Below are 19169 nucleotides of genomic sequence, written 5' to 3'. Positions count from 1 at the left end.
GGTGTTGATGAGTAAACACAGGAGATGGTGTTGATGTTGAGTAAACACAGGAGATGGTGTTGATGAGTAAACACAGGAGATGGTGTTGATGTTGAGTAAACAGAGGAGATGGTGTTGGTGAGTAAACACAGGAGATGGTGTTGATGGTGAGTAAACACAGGAGATGGTGTTGATGAGTAAACACAGGAGATGGTGTTGATGGTGAGTAAACACAGGAGATGGTGTTGATGAGTAAACACAGGAGATGGTGTTGATGAGTAAACACAGGAGTTGGTGTTGATGAGTAAACACAGGAGATGGTGTTGATGAGTAAACACAGGAGATGGTGTTGTTGAGTAAACACAGGAGATGGTGTTGATGAGTAAACACAGGAGATGGTGTTGATGGTGAGTAAACACAGGAGTTGGTGTTGATGGTGAGTAAACACAGGAGTTGGTGTTGATGAGTAAACACAGGAGATGATGTTGATGGTGAGTAAACACAGGAGATGGTGTTGATGAGTAAACACAGGAGATGGTGTTGATGTTGAGTAAACACAGGAGATGGTGTTGATGAGTAAACACAGGAGATGGTGTTGATGAGTAAACACAGGAGATGATGTTGATGGTGAGTAAACACAGGAGATGGTGTTGATGAGTAAACACAGGAGTTGGTGTTGATGAGTAAACACAGGAGATGGTGTTGATGTTGAGTAAACACAGGAGATGGTGTTGATGAGTAAACACAGGAGTTGGTGTTGATGAGTAAACACAGGAGATGGTGTTGATGGTGAGCAAACACAGGAGATGGTGTTGATGAGTAAACACAGGAGATGGTGTTGATGAGTAAACACAGGAGATGGTGTTGATGAGTAAACACAGGAGTTGGTGTTGATGTTGAGTAAACACAGGAGATGGTGTTGATGAGTAAACACAGGAGATGGTGTTGATGAGTAAACACAGGAGATGGTGTTGATGAGTAAACACAGGAGATGGTGTTGATGAGTAAACACAGGAGTTGGTGTTGATGTTGAGTAAACACAGGAGATGGTGTTGATGAGTAAACACAGGAGATGGTGTTGATGAGTAAACACAGGAGATGGTGTTGATGAGTAAACACAGGAGATGGTGTTGATGGTGAGTAAACACAGGAGATGGTGTTGATGAGTAAACACAGGAGATGGTGTTGATGAGTAAACACACAGGAGATGGTGTTGATGGTGAGTAAACACAGGAGATGGTGTTGATGTTGAGTAAACACAGGAGATGGTGTTGATGTTGAGTAAACACAGGAGATGGTGTTGATGAGTACACACAGGAGTTGGTGTTGATGGTGAGTAAACACAGGAGATGGTGTTGATGTTGAGTAAACACAGGAGTTGGTGTTGATGTTGAGTAAACACAGGAGATGGTGTTGATGAGTAAACACAGGAGATGGTGTTGATGGTGAGTAAACACAGGAGATGGTGTTGATGAGTAAACACAGGAGATGGTGTTGATGAGTAAACACAGGAGATGGTGTTGATGAGTAAACACAGGAGATGGTGTTGATGAGTAAACACAGGAGATGGTGTTGATGAGTAAACACAGGAGATGGTGTTGATGAGTAAACACAGGAGATGGTGTTGATGAGTAAACACAGGAGATGGTGTTGATGAGTAAACACAGGAGATGGTGTTGATGAGTAAACACAGGAGATGGTGTTGATGATGAGTAAACACAGGAGATGGTGTTGATGAGTAAACACAGGAGATGGTGTTGATGGTGAGTAAACACAGGATATGGTGTTGATGAGTAAACACAGGAGATGGTGTTGGTGAGTAAACACACAGGAGATGGTGTTGGTGAGTAAACACACAGGAGATGGTGTTGATGAGTAAACACACAGGAGATGGTGTTGGTGAGTAAACACACAGGAGATGGTGTTGATGAGTAAACACAGGAGATGGTGTTGGTGAGTAAACACACAGGAGATGGTGTTGATGAGTAAACACACAGGAGATGGTGTTGATGGTGAGTAAACACAGGAGATGGTGTTGATGAGTAAACACAGGAGATGGTGTTGATGAGTAAACACAGGAGATGGTGTTGATGGTGAGTAAGCACAGGAGATGGTGTTGATGAGTAAACACAGGAGATGGTGTTGATGGTGAGTAAACACACAGGAGATGGTGTTGATGGTGAGTAAACACAGGAGTTGGTGTTGATGGTGAGTAAACACAGGAGATGGTGTTGATGTTGAGTAAACACAGGAGATGGTGTTGATGGTGAGTAAACACAGGAGATGGTGTTGATGGTGAGTAAACACAGGAGATGGTGTTGATGGTGAGTAAACACAGGAGATGGTGTTGATGATGAGTAAACACAGGAGATGGTGTTGATGAGTAAACACAGGAGATGGTGTTGATGAGTAAACACAGGAGATGGTGTTGATGGTGAGTAAACACACAGGAGATGGTGTTGATGATGAGTAAACACAGGAGATGGTGTTGATGAGTAAACACAGGAGATGGTGTTGATGAGTAAACACAGGAGATGGTGTTGATGGTGAGTAAACACACAGGAGATGGTGTTGATGAGTAAACACAGGAGATGGTGTTGATGAGTAAACACAGGAGATGGTGTTGATGAGTAAACACAGGAGATGGTGTTGATGAGTAAACACAGGAGATGGTGTTGATGGTGAGTAAACACAGGAGATGGTGTTGATGAGTAAACACAGGAGATGGTGTTGATGAGTAAACACAGGAGATGGTGTTGATGAGTAAACACACAGGAGATGGTGTTGATGAGTAAACACAGGAGATGGTGTTGATGGTGAGTAAACACAGGAGTTGGTGTTGATGGTGAGTAAACACAGGAGATGGTGTTGATGAGTAAACACAGGAGATGGTGTTGATGGTGAGTAAACACAGGAGGAGTTGAGTAGCACATGCTGTATCACATGAGCCTGCTCTTGGTGTGGGGGATTTTATAACACTGATGGGTTTAAATCAACTGAAAAAAGATGATGATTAGAAAAACAACATTGTTATGCCCAATTAGCGCACAAGTTACATGCAGCGTGTAAGAATTACTTCCGCTCGTGTGAGTGGTTTGTCATATTCATGGTTATCTTTTACAATCCTTCAATGGTTTTACAAATAGTAATCATAGCTTCAATCTCAGCTATCTCGGTGAATCAGGATAAGATTGTTAAGCCCGTACAAGCCAAGGTTCCAGCCACCACACGATTGCTTTTTAATTACGCGTGTAATGATATCCAGCCTTCTGCACCTTTGGAAAGTCCGTACTCCCATGAGAGTCTGATATTAAAAAGTGGAGAGAGGGGAGAAAAAAAAATGTACTAAAACTGATTTCATCAAAAATCTTCTGGAACAAAATCCCACACACACTCCCCCAGGTGCAGAGAGAGCAAACGTTCTAATAAGGCTCCCGCCCTGCCTGTGTGTGCGAACGCTGGATTATCGGATATTAATATGCACTGGACGCTCATCACAGCGGATTCAGAATAGCATCCTTTGTTTGCACATCGATATTAGACTCGCCAGATTTAATCATGATGGTAAACAATGAAAATGGCAAAAAAAAAAAAAAAAAAACGAGAAAGAAAGATAAAGGATAAAGAGAGAGGAAGCACAAGAGACAGGATGAGAGAAAGTAAAAGATATTCATCAGGGATAATGATACACCTTGATCTTTTTTTTTTTTTTTTTTACCTTATTTTGACATTATAGTTCTTAGCTCATTCTTACAATATGGAGTCTTAAACTTACTTCACCTGCTCTTCCGCAAAAAGAAAGAAAGAAAGAAAGAAAGAAAGAAAGAAAGAAAGAAAGAAAGAAATGTAGACAGAAAAATATAGTTACGGGTAAACAGGCATTCATTCATTCATTCAAGAAAGAAAGAAAGAAAGAAAGAAAGAAAGAAAGAAAGAAAGAAAGAAATGTAGACATATCAAATAGTTAAGGGTAAACAGGCATTCAAGAAAGAAAGAAGGAAAGAAAGAAAGAAAGAAAAAGAAAAAGAAAGAAAGAAAGAAAGAAATGTAGACAGAACAAAATAGTTACGGGTAAACAGGCATTCAAGAAAGAAAGAAGGAAAGAAAGAAAGAAAGAAAGAAAGAAAGAAAGAAAGAAAGAAAGAAAGAAAGAAAGAAAGAAATGTAGACAGAAAAATATAGTTACGGGTAAACAGGCATTAAAGAAAGAAAGAAAGAAAGAAAGAAAGAAAGAAAGAAAGATAAAATAGTTAAGGGTAAACAGGCATTCAAGAAAGAAAGAAAGAAGGAAAGAAGGAAGGAAAGAAAGAAAGAAAGAAGGAAAGAAGGAAGGAAAGAAAGAAAGAAAGAAAGAAAGAAAGAAAGAAAGAAAGAAAGAAAGATAAAATAGTTAAGGGTAAACAGGCATTCAAGAAAGAAAGAAAGAAGGAAAGAAGGAAGGAAAGAAAGAAAGAAAGAAAATGTAGTTAGGGAAAATAGTTAAGGATGAAGAAGCATTCAATAAAAACAGAAAGAAAGAAAGAAAGAAAGAAAGAAAGAAAGAAAGAAAGAAAAAATAGTTAAGGGTAAACAAGCATTCAAGAAAGAAAGAAGGAAAGAAAGAAAGATGGAAAGAAAGAAAGAAAGAAAGAAAGAAAGAAAATGTAGTTAGGGAAGATAGTTAATGATGAAGAAGCATTAAAAAAACAGAAAGAAAGAAAGAAAGAAAGAAAGAAAGAAAGAAAGAAAGAAAGAAAGAAAGAAAGAAAACAGACAGGGAAAATAGTTAAGCATAAACAGGCATTCAAGAAAAACAGAAAGTAAGAAAGAAAGAAAGAAAGAAAACATAGACAGTAAAAATAATTAAGCGTAAACAGGCATGCAAGAAAAACAGGGCTCTACAAAAAGAATGATTGAATTCATTAATAATTCAATAATTATTGTTTCTGAATGAAATGGAAATCTTCCTGGAAAATCGTCCAGTCATTCAACTGAAATGCTGCTTAAAGGAGCTCAGAAACACTCCGAGTGCATCCAGTTTTATAAAAGATCCTGATCACGTGTACTGCGATCGTTTCTCATTCGACAGTTTAATAAACCCCAAAATACACTTTGGCTTTGACTACGAATACAAAAGCAGATATGAGTATTTGAAGCACTAAACAGATACAGATACAAATATAGCTGCAAGCAGCAGTACGGGGGTCAAGCCCATTATTGGCACCGCGCCACGAGCAGCAAATGAAGCTTTGTGACATGTTTTTCATTAGAATCCGATGAACGGTGTATGAGGAGTTAGAAAAAGTAAACTTTCAATCATAAAAAAAACCCAACATTTATTTTTAAAAAATAACTAAAAATAGCTACTTCTTGGAAATTTTGTCCAATATGTGGCACTGTTCTGAAACCGCTCAGGTAGCATCTGGGCCTGATGGCTTTCATGCAGGAAAGTGTTCACAAGTTATAAGCCAAAAAAGCCATTTTTTGCTATTTCCTGACCAGTAGGGGGCAGTGTGCCGAAACTCTGCAGGTCACCTCAGGGTCTAATGATGATGACGCAAACCAAGTTTTGTCACAATCCCTCAAAGCGTTACGGAGATATACCCTCACGTCCATTCTGGCATTGAAGCGCCATTCAAAAATGGTATGGTTTATCAAAATTCGGTGAGAATCTTTTAGCCGTAAGTGTCTCTAGATCATGCACGCTAATTTTCCTGCAAATCAAACAAATAGCTTAGGACGATGAATTGAGTTAGAGACACCTAATTCAATTTGCTGTATTAACAGTACAGCCTGCAAGCGGTTCTATGGGCTGCCATCGAGTCAAGAGCAGAAGAAGAAGAAGAAAACTAACAAAAACAGTAGGGTTCTTCGCGCCTTCAAGGCTTGACCCCTAATTAAAACTGCAAGCAGAATTTTTCGGGGCCCAAGCACCCAGACTCGGTGAGCCATACATTCACAGACACACTACAATTGCTACATAAGGTATCACTATTGGTATTCAGGAGTGATTTGTAGTTTGCCAGTCTGTTATGGGAGAACGATTTTAAATATCAGTTCCTTTGATAACTTTTGATTACACAGGTCTGATGTGAGACAAATTTGGTGAAGACTGGAAAAAATGGCAGTTAGATGAAAAGATTTTTAGCATGTTATTGAAACTTTTGTCCAGCAAGTCGCACTGGCAAGAAATTTGTTGCATAGCCCGAGGTCATGGTCCTGAGGATGCCTACCAAGTATTGGTGGCTTTGCTGTCACATTCATTGGCCCATTACAGACAAACCTTTTTTTTTTTTTTTTTTTTTGATAACCGTTCTTTTGGTAACTTATGTGAGGCTTATTCTTAAGATAAGACCGACAAAACAGTTTTAGACAAACTCCAAGATGGTGGAAAATTTAATTAGGCAGAAATTGACATTATAGGGTGCGTTAAATTTGTCTCAACCAGGGAATCCACTGATGTCTGGTTTTTATGTTTTGGACACACAGTTCAAAAATTCTGACCGTAAACGTACTTCCATATTTGGCAGAAATTTGACCCGATGGTGGCGCTAGAGCGTTGGCAGTACTTGGCCCAAATTTGGTCAGAATGTTCGTTAGACCCTCCCTAATCAGTGAGCCAAACTTCACAACTTTTTACCAGATGGTTCTCTGGGCTGCCATAGACCTTAGCCAGAAGAAGAAGAAGAAGAAGAAGAAGAGTAAGAAAAGATAGAATAACAATAGGGTGCATACACACGGAAAATTCCATTCCGTTGCACCCCTAATGTAAGATAAGTAAGGGTAAAAGGTATTTTAAACACAGGTAATAACTACATTCTTTAATAGAACAGCATTTTTGTCACCCTAGTTCACTATTGCTCCAATTTATCTCGAAATATAATCACTGAAATACTTATGAGTATTATGTTTGCAATCCTCGAATCCTTTAAACATCTCACGCTGCTTTTCAAACATTCTCTTCCACAAAAATTCTTTTCCACAAGTCGTCCATTTTATGTTATGAAAAAAATGTCCCCTTTAATCAAAATCAACCCAGTTACCTGAACACATTCACCCTTAAGAAACATTCGGACTATTCTTCCAAGTCCTATGTTTGAATATCCAAAATTCCTGAATATCATGGACAGAAGAAAAATACATCCTCTCATTATTTTTCTATATTTTGGATGATATTATGATTTTGAGTGATGAAAGTACAAATTATTGCTTGAAAGTAAATTAGCATGGACTCAACCACGTTTAACAGATTTGATCATTCTCCGCTAGTAAAATTTTTACACGATTAAAACACTGTTCCTCGTTTGAGAGCTGAATGTCAGCAAGGAAATGGACATATTGTTCCTCGAGATGGCCGAAGACATTTTTTTCCTGAATGGTTAAATGCATGTTTTCTCATATTTAATGTTAAAAAATCATGTGTGTGACATATCCAAACCTACCTTTCATAGAAATCCTATAGCATATGTCACTGACATTGACGTACGTCACATGACCGTGCTTTTTAACATTTTTTTATTATCGTAACGTGAAATGCTAGTTTGCCTGTCACATACATAATTACACTTCTGACATCACTTAGCGCGCTCTTAATTTTTTATTATATGCCTCGTGTTATTAATATCTGTCATTACTGGGGCGTAGTGTAGAGTCGGGATGAGAAAAGTAGCGTGGTTTCTCGCAGAGCTGCCAAGCTGTCGCTCGTCCCTCGCAGGTGTGCTTCAGGTCACGCCGCTTGTGGAGGTAACCTTCAGCAATTTACACTTGAGGAAAGCATGACCTAAAATATCCAGAGAAAGACTATGCATATGAGGAGCTAACTCAGCTAAAAGTGGCTAAATCTAGCACACATACTGTACTATGCATCCCAAATAGATAAATGGATAGAACTGCATATGCACAATATAGCTACAGGAAACACTTGTTAGCTAAAATTAACCAAAATACAAGTTCTTCTTCTTATTATTCTTCTTCTTATTATTATTATTATGTTCTTATATATCTTTTTTTTTTATATAGCTTTAGACAAATAGACATATAAATATATAGAGATATAGAGTGTCCTCTTTAAGAACGTTAAGTTGTACGTAAATAAAACGGGAAACTGTGGTATTGGGTTGTTTTCCACATGGATGGATGGGCAGATGTGTGATAGAAAGATAGAGACAATAAAATATATAGAGAGACATATATATATATATATATATATATATATATATATATATATATATATATATATATATATATATATATATATATATATATATATATTGGTCTTATTAACTCCAAAAGAGAAAAAATAGAGGCTGGTGAGGGAATGTATGTTTGTAGCTGCTATAATGTAAATGAGAACAGAAATGAACTTATTTTGAAGACATTCCACAACTTTAAAAGCAACCAGAAATGGATAAAAATGCACTGAACTGAGCTTCTTTAATGAAAAAAACATACAGTGTTGGCAAATTGCTATGGTATAGCTTGTTGGATGGATAGACACAGCTGTAGATTATTTACATGGATGGATGCATGGATGCGCACAACAATAAGCAAACATTTTTACAGATGGATATATGCTAATAAAGATGGATGGATGAATGGAAGGATGGGTAGATCTTTTTAAACCCAAATGTATTTTCATAAAGATGGATGGGTTAGCGGGTGGACGGAGGGACCCGAGGATTGGTAGAATGGGTAGAGTTTTATATATGCAAATGGAAGGGTGGCTGGACAAGGATGTGTAGAAAGGTAGATTATTTCTAGACGGATGGATGGACATAAGGATCAATAGATTTTATGAATGGATGGATGAATGGCAACACGGATGGGTAAAATGGCTAGATTTTTTATATAGATGGATGGATTTTAAGTAAATATAATATGGATGGATGGATAGTTGAAAGGATGTAGAAACCTAGATTAGTTCTAGATGGATGGATGGATGGATGGATGACGGACGATCTAGGACAATGGAAGGATCCAGAAGGTTGTGCGTTTGTAAGCTATCTATATGAATAAGGCTGCAGGGGCGAGAGGGAAGATCTTCAGCACTCACGCTGTGCCGCATGTTTATGCGGATGCGTTCGGTAAACCGATCGATGCCGAGCGATTCTGGCAAGCGCTGCTTCAGCAGAAAAACGGATGAGGAAACGAGGGGAATTATTCGATTTTAAGCAATTGACAGTTTCGCCCGGCCCTTCTCTCCATTTTCAATTTCTCTCTTCTCTCAACGTACCGCTCAGACTCCGGTTTTATTCGGTTAGGCGTACCGTCTTACCCCAAATCATCTGACTTGGTTATATGGAGATTTTTTTTTTTTTTTTCATCACTGCAGCGTCCTGGGCTTCATGCACTTCAGTTTTCACTCTAAAGATAAAACCTGGGCCCTGTTTCAGTATTCACCCCTATTGACCTCCTTTCTCGATTTCTCCTTCAACGCTCAGTAAGGCAGTGTTTCCACTGAGCACGAGTGAAGTGTCTTAGATGAGCACTTCGAGCATTTTCACACTTGACCTGAATACTTGAGTCCCTACCCAGGACTCGGTTATGGTCTTGTTTGGGGAAGGGTTTCATAATCGTGGGTTTGTATGCAAATTGAAGAATGAACCGTGGAACGATTGCACAACTCCACAAGTCATTTTGTGGATAATGCTAGACACTGGGTTCATCCATTCTTCATTTTTTCACCACTCTGGTGAAGAGCAGTGCGTTTTCGACGCATGGCATGTCAGTGTAGGAAATACTTGCAAACAAGGGGCCATTCTCTTGTATGCAGACCGGACACGACGTGCGTTATTCGTAATGCTGTCAGTACATGAACATCAGAGTGCGAGCTTCGGTTCTGTGGGTTTATATATCAATAAGGTGTTTTGTGTCCTCTTCTGGCCATAGCAACTCTTGCCCTGCCGTCAGGAAACTTGAAGCGGGAAGTAATGTGACAATTTGAACCAATCACGTTACCCAGCGTGAAGTGCTGAGAGGGAATAGCTTACACACATCATGTGAACTGCATTGCGGTATGGTGGAAGCGAGCCCCATGACAATCATTTTCCAGAGGACCAGGGACAATTTCTCTAGACATACCAAAAGCATACAGAACTCTTGGCACAAACTGGCCCACGTATGGAAAAAAAAAAAACCTCGAAAGAAAAACAAAAAAACGCAGGTATGAAAATGACCCGAGGGAGGAGCAGAATTTACCTGGCTTTTGTTTTTTAAACAGCAAGTAACAGCTCTTTGTCAGTCTGAGCAAATGCTGAACGGTTGAAATACAGCGTAAAAGCACACGGCGACAAATCTTGATTTCAAATGTCATGCAAATTTGATCGAATCAGTGCAGTGTGACCGGGTTTTGCTCAATTGTATGCACATTAAGAGTACACTGACATATACAGTGATGTTACTGCTGCACGTCTCCAGTCGCTGTACTATGAAGCCACCAGTAGGCGTTCCTACTACTGGTTGCCATAGTAACATTCATCAACGGGTGGCGCAACCAGGGTTGGGGGGGTTACGCCCAACCCTGTAATCAGTAACGCAATCCAAGCATCACGAGATGAAAGTAATGTAAGGTGATTATTTTCGGATTGCTTTATGTAAATAAAGTCAAGAGAAAAGCAATATGATGGATAAAAAGAAATGATACTTTCATTTAGAGCTTAAAAACGGGTTCAGTGTTGAATTTGTGTTAATTAATTAAATAAAAGATCACTGTCCCTGATGCGGGTAACATTACGTCACTAAAGCTAGAGTGACCATATTCTGGTTTTCCAAAAAGACTTAATAGAACAGTGTTACTATGAATGCAGACTTTAATACGCTGAAACAGACACACGATTAGCATCACATAAATATATGTAAATAATGTATTATTTTGAATGTAATATTTTATCCTACATTCTTTTGAATGTCCATGGAATAAAATAAAATCTCAGATGCCACGAGTGAACCTCCTGCCGTCGTTTACACATTTAAATGGCCATGTAATACGAAGCAATGTGATGACATGAAATGAAATATGACCTTATATGGTCGTGGGCGTCGTTTCGACTCAGGACAGCTTCATCTGCTGCTATGATGACTCCGTACACAACAGCGCTTCACCTTCACGCGTTCGCTGAGAGAAGGCTAACGGTTGAGAGGCAGGAATTTGGACAGTAGTTGCTGCAAGCCTTTTATAATCGACCAATCGGTGTGCGAGAAGGCGGGACTTACAGAGAGGGGTTCAAGCAATGCGATTATGCACACACATGATGCAGCATTAGACCATAAGCACATCATAATGAAATTAAAGCCCGGACGTTTTCTCAAATTTAGACGCTTTTTTAAGGTCTGAAATAGAGGACGTATGATCACCTTAACACGTGAGCCACGTTGCTCACGTGAGTCACGACTGGCAAGAGAGACCCAGAGCGATAATCTATCAGCTGTGTATATCGTGTTCTGTCAGATGATTCATTTCTTAGGTTTTAACGGAAAGAAATTGTAATCCTGAGAGTATTCCCATTTGTTCTAACTGTAGCTGTAATCTGATTACTTTGTTTTGTGACGTAACTGTAACGGATTACAGCGACCGGTTTTCTGTATCCCGATCACGTAACGCCGTTACTGTACTCCGTTACTCCACGAGCCTGCTTACCTAGTACTTCCTATTGTAAGATTGCAGTACATCAAATTTATGATTATTAAACCTATTTCTAGGTTTTTTTTCTTTGTTGCTCATTTCTAGCTCGATCTACTGTATTCTTTGCTGGGATTTGTTGGTGAAAGTGGATGAAGTGGACGCCTGGTGTTTGTCAGATGGTGTTGCTTACACACTTGAAGACCAAACCCCTGTGCCACTGCTCATTACTGACCAATTCATCCACCATGTGTGTCCCACTACTGTACAGCCACCGTACCATGTGCCAAAGCTCCGTATGTGAGCAAACCCGTGGGAAAATAATTCGGCAAGTGTGTCATCTACACACACACACACACACACACACCCACACACACACACAGTGAGTGTCAGGTGGCAAGATAAACCTCACTAATCAATCCAACCATTTACCCAGCCAATATAAATGTGTGTGTGGGTGTGTGTGTGTGTGTCACTGTGTGTGTGTGTGTCACTGTGTGTATGTGTTTGTGTGAGCATGTAAAACATCCTCCCCATTCATTTAAACACAAGCACAGAACACACAGGAACTCCCTAAAAGTTTGAGCAATATGAATTGCCATATACTAGTGTAGACATACACACACACACACACACACACACACACACACATGCTGCTGTACTTCACACCTCAGCCCACACGAGTCACCCTGGCATGTGGGAGAACTCTTCAGACACAGCTCTTAATTAGACAGAAAACAGAGGTCATAAAGAGCCACAACACACACACACACACACACACACACACACACACACACACACACACACACACACACACACACACACACTTCTCCAAAGTCATTCAAAGTTTCCTGTGAAAATAAAGATAGAATGAGAAAATTACCAACAAAAAAATGGCATACTGCCTGAATCCCAGACTTTAAAGTTCATTATGTTTCGCCTCAGAATTAAAACGGCGCGTCCGCCTACGTGTACATATTTATGCCCTCTGCGGCTCAGACTTTCATTTGCCAAACAGATTACAGAAATCCTCGGTGATTTCCCGATGCCGAAATCAAATGATCAAACAAATCCAGGCTTATTAAATCTGAGCTGCGCTTAAATCCGTATTTCCTCTTCCTGTTAGCGTTGACTGTCATCTCAAATCTCACATCTCATACCTACTGTGTGTGTGTGTGTGTGTGTGTGTGTATATGTGTGTGTGTGTATGTGTAGCTGAGATTCATGCCATCGGGTCCCCGGGGTTTAAATTTGATCCCCTGTGAATTGAAAAGCTCTGTCTGGAAGCATTTTGAAGGCATTTTGGTATTGAATGTGATTTATAATGATTTATAATGGCTGTGCTATAAAACCTCATTCACACTGGCTGGTATGTTGCTTTTTCAGGAAGGAAAAAAAAAAAAAAAGAAGTAATAACCGTGACTTGAAGCGTGTCTTTGCGTCTTGCTATTGTAACACCATGGCGCTAGAACCGCCTTTTTGAAATCAATTGCGCTCTAATTTTTTCACGCCAAGCGTCACTTTGAATCATTCCTGCAAGACGTGTTTTCACCTTATGGGCATGCTGGTACAGGAAAATCAATACCGACTGTTACAGTGCAAAGTGTTGACACTGGAGACTCCTTCCATTCCACTCCTTCCTGCGTATTCTTCAGTCTCTCCGGGATTCCGCGATCGCAGAAACGGACGCGAAATCAAGCAAACTCCGGGAAATGTTTCAAAGTTACCACGGATTTTTACCACAAGACACGTCGTGTGACGTCATCACGACGGACGTTCAGCCAAAGCCCTCTTCGAACATGAGTATAGCTAAAAAGGTCTCATTTTCCAGCAGACATCACTACGAAGGAGCGTGCGATTGGAGAAACAGTCGTGTAAAGTTTTAGTCTGAGGTTTATATTTGTAACACTCGGTTTGTGGATTTTATTTCAAACAAACGAAAGAAAATGGTACTGAAAGTTTCACACACACACCCCCCCCCCCCCCAAATCTGATTAATCGATTGATCGTAAAAAGAACGAAAGAAAGAAAAAAATGGCCCAACTAATCGATTGCGAAAATAATCGTTATTTGCAGCCCTCGTGTCCTGTCAGTGGCTAAATGATGCTACGCGCTGACCTAGCCTGCAATAACTAAACGTATATACCGTAGATATCTCATAGTAACTGACCGTTTATACTAGAAACAAACTGAAGTCGCTTGAGGCTTACGACTTCTGTCTGTGGGCGTGTTCTAGACGTAACGTTTTACGATTACAACATCGAGGACGTCGACATCAAGGACTGAATAAAAGTTTGCTAGCTAAACGTATCCATTATAGGCAACTCCTAAGTAAGAATCTGACCTAGATATCTAGCGTTATCTTGCTAGTTTCTACTTAGGCTTATTAAAGCAATACTATAAATTTGGTGTGTTAGTTAAATAGTAGGGGCTTAGTGGTTAGCACATTCGCCTCACACCTCCGGGGTCAGTTGTTCGATTCCCACCGTGGCCCTGTGTGTGTGGAGTTTGCATGTTCTCCCAGTGCTGCGGGGGTTTCCTCCGGGTACTCCGGTTTCCTCCCCCAGTCCAAAGACGTGCATGGTAGGCTGATTGGTGTGTCTAAAGTGTCCGTAGTGTATGAATGGGTGTGTGAGTGTGTAAGTGATTGTGCCCTGCGATGGATTGGCACCCTGTCCAGGGTGTACCCCGCCTCGTGCCCGATGCTCCCTGGGATAGGCTCCAGGTTCCCCCGTGACCCTGAAAAGGATAAGCGGTATAGAAGATGGATGGATGGATGGCTAAATAGTAAGCAAAGCCTATTGAATTCTTAGTTCACTGATTTGATAGTTAGCTACTTAGCTGAGATGAGTAACGTACTGCAAAGATAGAGCAACTCGGACCACTTATCCGTCCTAACTATGTTTTGTTTGTTGGAAAGGTGTCTGATTTGATAGTATGCGGTAAAAAAAAAAAAGTGTTTACGGATACTTTTCCAGTTAGAACAATACACTGTGACATTTTAGAAAACAGATTCTAGCTGATTCTTTTATTTTCTTTTTTCTTTTCTTTTTTAATGCCTACAGTCAACCCTTTCCGACCAATCAGAATTGAGAATGCAATAACGCCGTTATAATGAAAACGAATCAACACTTTTGAGCGCTGTGTTATTTTTGACCGAAGTAGCGACATAGCGATCCAAAATATCTGCATTGTAAATGAAGGGTTTACTGTAATAGCGTATCGTAACCATGGCAACATGAGGGGAAAAAGTTCGATCTAAGCGTTATGAGGGTAAAGGTGTCGGTAGATACAGTGAGGGAAAAAAGTATTTGATCCCCTGCTGATTTTGTACGTTTGCCCACTGACAAAGAAATGATCAGTCTATAATTTTAATGGTAGTTGTATTTAAACAGTGAGAGACAGAATAACAACAAAAACATCCAGAAAAACGCATGTCAAAAATTTTATAAATTAATTTGCATTTTAATGAGGGAAATAAGTATTTGACCCCTCTGCAAAACATGACTTAGTACTTGGTTTAAAAACCCTTGTTGGCGATCACAGAGGTCAGACGTTTCTTGTAGTTGGCCACCAGGTTTGCACACATCTCAGGAGGGATTTTGTCCCACTCCTCTTTGCAGATCTTCTCCAAATCATTAAGGTTTCGAGGCTGACGTTTGGCAACTCGAACCTTCAGCTCCCTCCACAGATTTTCTATGGGATTAAGGTCTGGAGACTGGCTAGGCCACTCCAGGACCTTAATGTGCTTCTTCTTGAGCCACTCCTTTGTTGCCTTGGCCGTGTGTTTTGGGTCATTGTCATGCTGGAATACCCATCCACGACCCATTTTCAATGCCCTGTCTGAGGGAAGGAGGTTCTCACCCAAGATTTGACGGTACATGGCCCCGTCCATCGTCCCTTTGATGCGGTGAAGTTGTCCTGTCCCCTTATCAGAAAAACACCCCCAGAGCATAATGTTTCCACCTCCATGTTTGACGGTGAGGATGGTGTTCCAGGGGTCATAGGCAGCATTCCTCCTCCTCCAAACACGGCGAGTTGAGTTGATGCCAAAGAGCTCCATTTTGGTCTCATCTGACCTCAACACTTTCACCCAGTTGTCCTCTGAATCATTCAGATGTTCATTGGCAAACTTCAGACGGGCATGTATATGTGCTTTCTTGAGCAGGGGGATCTTGCGGGCGCTGCAGGATTTCAGTCCTTCACGGCGTAGTGTGTTACCAATTGTTTTCTTGGTGACTATGGTCCCAGCTGCCTTGAGATCATTGACAAGATCCTCCCGTGTAGTTCTGGGCTGACTCCTCACTGTTCTCATGATCAATGCAACTCCACGAGGTGAGATCTTGCATGGAGCCCCAGGCCGAGGGAGATCGACAGTTCTTTTGTGCTTCTTCCATTTGCGAATAATCGCACCAACTGTTGTCCCCTTCTCACCAAGCTGCTTGGCAATGGTCTTGTAGCCCATTCCAGACTTGTGTAGGTCTACAGTCTTGTCCCTGACATCCTTGGAGAGCTCTTTGGTCTTGGCCATGGTGGAGAGTTTGGAATCTGATTGATTGATTGCTTCTGTGGACAGGTGTCTTTTATACAGGTAACAAACTGAGATTAGGAGCACTCCCTTTAAGAGTGTGCTCCTAATCTCAGCTCGTTACCTGTATAAAAGACACCTGGGAGCCAGAAATCTTTCTGATTGAGAGGGGGTCAAATACTTTTTTCCCTCATTAAAATGCAAATTAATTTATAACATTTTTGACGTGCGTTTTTCTGGATTTTTTTGTTGTTATTCTGTCTCTCACTGTTCAAATACAACTACCATTAAAATTATAGACTGATCATTTCTTTGTCAGTGGACAAACGTACAAAATCAGCAGGGGATCAAATACTTTTTTCCCTCACTGTATGTTCCTTGGGAGTTTATTTATTTATTTATTTACTGATTGATTGATTATTACATTACATTCAGGGGTACTTTAACCCAGACCGTCTGCGCCGTCTCTTTCTCTCTATCCATCCATCTCACAGGTGAGAGCAAGTGCCATCGCTCAGGATGCTGACCAGAACTACGACTACGCCTCCAACAGCGTCATCCTGCACCTGGACCCTGGAGATGAGGTCTACATCAAACTGGACGGAGGCAAAGCCCACGGCGGCAACAACAACAAATACAGCACTTTCTCCGGTTTCATCCTCTACGCTGACTGAACTGCAGAGCTCGAGGAGAAGAGGAAGAAGATGAGACGGAGAAAGAAAGAAGGCGTTATCATCCAAGTGCTTTGTTTTCAATTCGCAGGATCATCCTGTCGCTTCTACCATCTTTTTTCTTTTCTTTTTTTTTTTTGGCTTTGTTTGATTGCAAACTCTAGTAAGAGACTCTCAGTGGACAGAGGGTGTTCTTTCTGCTCTATGAATCACCTTAATGACAAAAAGCGTGAGGAAAAATGAGTGAAAAAAAGAGAGCTTTTCTTTTCTTCTTTCTTCCTTTGAGACTTCCTGCAGGACTTTTGAGTGGCAGAGATCTTTTGTCTCATTGTCGCGTACGTCTCCCCATCAAATCTCATCTTCTGTCCACAGATATTTATCTTCAAGATACGAGAATGATCCAAAATGTCTGTCCCTCATGGAGAAAAAGAAAATTAAATATTTTTTTTGAAGGCTTGCTTTATTGACTAAGGGATCGTTTGAGATTGAGTTCAGCCTAGTTAAAATCCTATTTCAGATGATTGAAAATGCTTGTGCACAATGAAAATTTGTGCCGTCCTTAGCACTTTTTGTTCTTTACCTCCGGGCCCTGTATAACTGAAGAGTGGTGGTTGTTGTTTCTTCAGCGTGTCGTGCTGTGTCTGGTGCAGATGTGACTCGTGGCAGTCCATGAAGGACCTTTCGGAAAACACAAAGGGCACTTTCTCTAAATGTCGTTAATCCTCCTTTAGTCAGTTCTTTTATTCTCATCCAGCAGTTAGCCGAGTTCTCCTCTCTTCCAAGTCTCCAGGCCCGTATGTTTCAAGTATCATTCTCCCTTTGAAATTCCCACCATGTTTATCTAGTCCAAAAAACGACACAGTTTAAACCAGGGGTTCTCAAACTTCTTACCCCTTTAACTGTTTTCTTGTTGTTGTTGTTGAAATCACGATCTCAATTAGTACTTTTAATTTACAAGCAAACTCTTTAAAAATGAGGTAAATTAGGTTGGATAATATTTTCGCTGTTAATCGGAGACAGAAATTTCCACCCATAGAACCAGATTTCAAATGCCGTTAGATCAGGCTTGCGCGATATGGCGATTTAATCATCCCGACACGATCGTATGCACGATATCCATCGACGTTTACTCTAGTCGAGGTCATACGTTCACATACGCCTTGCAGAATCTATAAAATGTTAATAACTGTTTTTATAAAGTAAGATGGAGGATAAAAATTGCATTTCGTTTTTTTTTTTTTAGTCCCGCCCACATAACGGATGTTTACATCTAGTCCACAAGACACAATGATAACTGAATTTAAACACATGTACCAGTTTACGCACGCTCGGTTCTTAATCCCGTGCGTCGTCACCTGGATGATCCACGACGTGTTTATGTTTTGTGAGAGTCCTTCACGAGTCCCTTGTTTGTCCTGAGCAGTTAAACTGCCCCACTGTTCTTCAGAAAAATCCTCCAGGTCCTGCACATTCTTTACTTTTCCAGCATCTTCTGCATGTTCGAACCCTTTCTAATAGTGTGGGAGGAGGGGGGGGGGGGGGGTAAACTTTTGAACAAGATAAAAATAGAAATAAGCCACTTAGATGACACCATGTGTAAGCCCCGCCTCCTTCCTCCTAATCTCCACATGCTCTCTATTGGACTCTTGCCTTCTGTCAGCATAAATGTTTTGAGTTCGTTATTACGCAATCAAATCTGTCACTGTATGTTCACATGACCTAAAATTGCCTTCTAACTAATTAGATAATTAATTAGAGATACCAGTGGAAAATTGGTTTTCAGGCTTTCGGGGTTTTTTTTGTTTGTTTGTTTGTTTTTGCTTAAAGAGAAAAAAGGATGATAAAAAAGATTAAATAGGCTTACACCAAAGTGGCCGAAATTAACATTAAGACTTACTTGTTTTTTTGTTTGTTTGTTTGTTTGTTTTCTTTCATTCATCAGACATTCCCAAACACTTTGAGCAGCACAAGAATACCAGAGAAACTGTCAGTAGTGTGGACATTAAAAATGTACTATTATTATACATTTATTATTATCATTATTATTATTATTAGTATTATTAGTATTATTATTATTAGTATTTAAATATTCGGCTGAGTTTTAGGGATTGTGCTGGCAAGCAGTTCTCGACTACACTGCCGGTAATATTATCATGCCCTCCAGTATTCTCCTTAAACCTGAAATGGTGGAAATGCTTTTAATTGATTCTGGAAGATTAAATCATTAATCATGATTTTTTTACAAACGCAGGGGGGAAAAAAAATAAAATAAATCAACCCCGTACAAGCCTCCATTAGATTCCGGTTGATTATATATACAGCAGGGGTAATAGCTTTGATAATGATATATGGATTGTGATTTCCAAAACTGTAACAAAATGGGAAAATCACAGAC

General features: G+C 40.2%; 1 protein-coding gene across 1 annotated transcript in view; it reads left to right on the top strand.

Moving 5' to 3' along the window:
- The window catches only part of LOC108274698 (C1q-related factor), a 44801-nt gene extending 26513 nt beyond the window's left edge, over nucleotides 1-18288 (top strand). Inside the window, exon 2 of the mRNA XM_017484970.3 lies at nucleotides 16598-18288. Within this exon, the coding sequence (XP_017340459.1) occupies nucleotides 16598-16777 (180 nt within the window). The 3' untranslated portion in view covers nucleotides 16778-18288. The remainder of the gene's footprint in view (nucleotides 1-16597) is intronic.
- The last annotated feature ends 881 nt before the right edge of the window (nucleotides 18289-19169 follow it).

The sequence above is a fragment of the Ictalurus punctatus genome, chromosome 2, assembly GCF_001660625.3.
Source record: "Ictalurus punctatus breed USDA103 chromosome 2, Coco_2.0, whole genome shotgun sequence".
NCBI classification, from domain to species: domain Eukaryota; kingdom Metazoa; phylum Chordata; class Actinopteri; order Siluriformes; family Ictaluridae; genus Ictalurus; species Ictalurus punctatus.
This window is presented reverse-complemented; position numbering and strand designations above follow the sequence as displayed.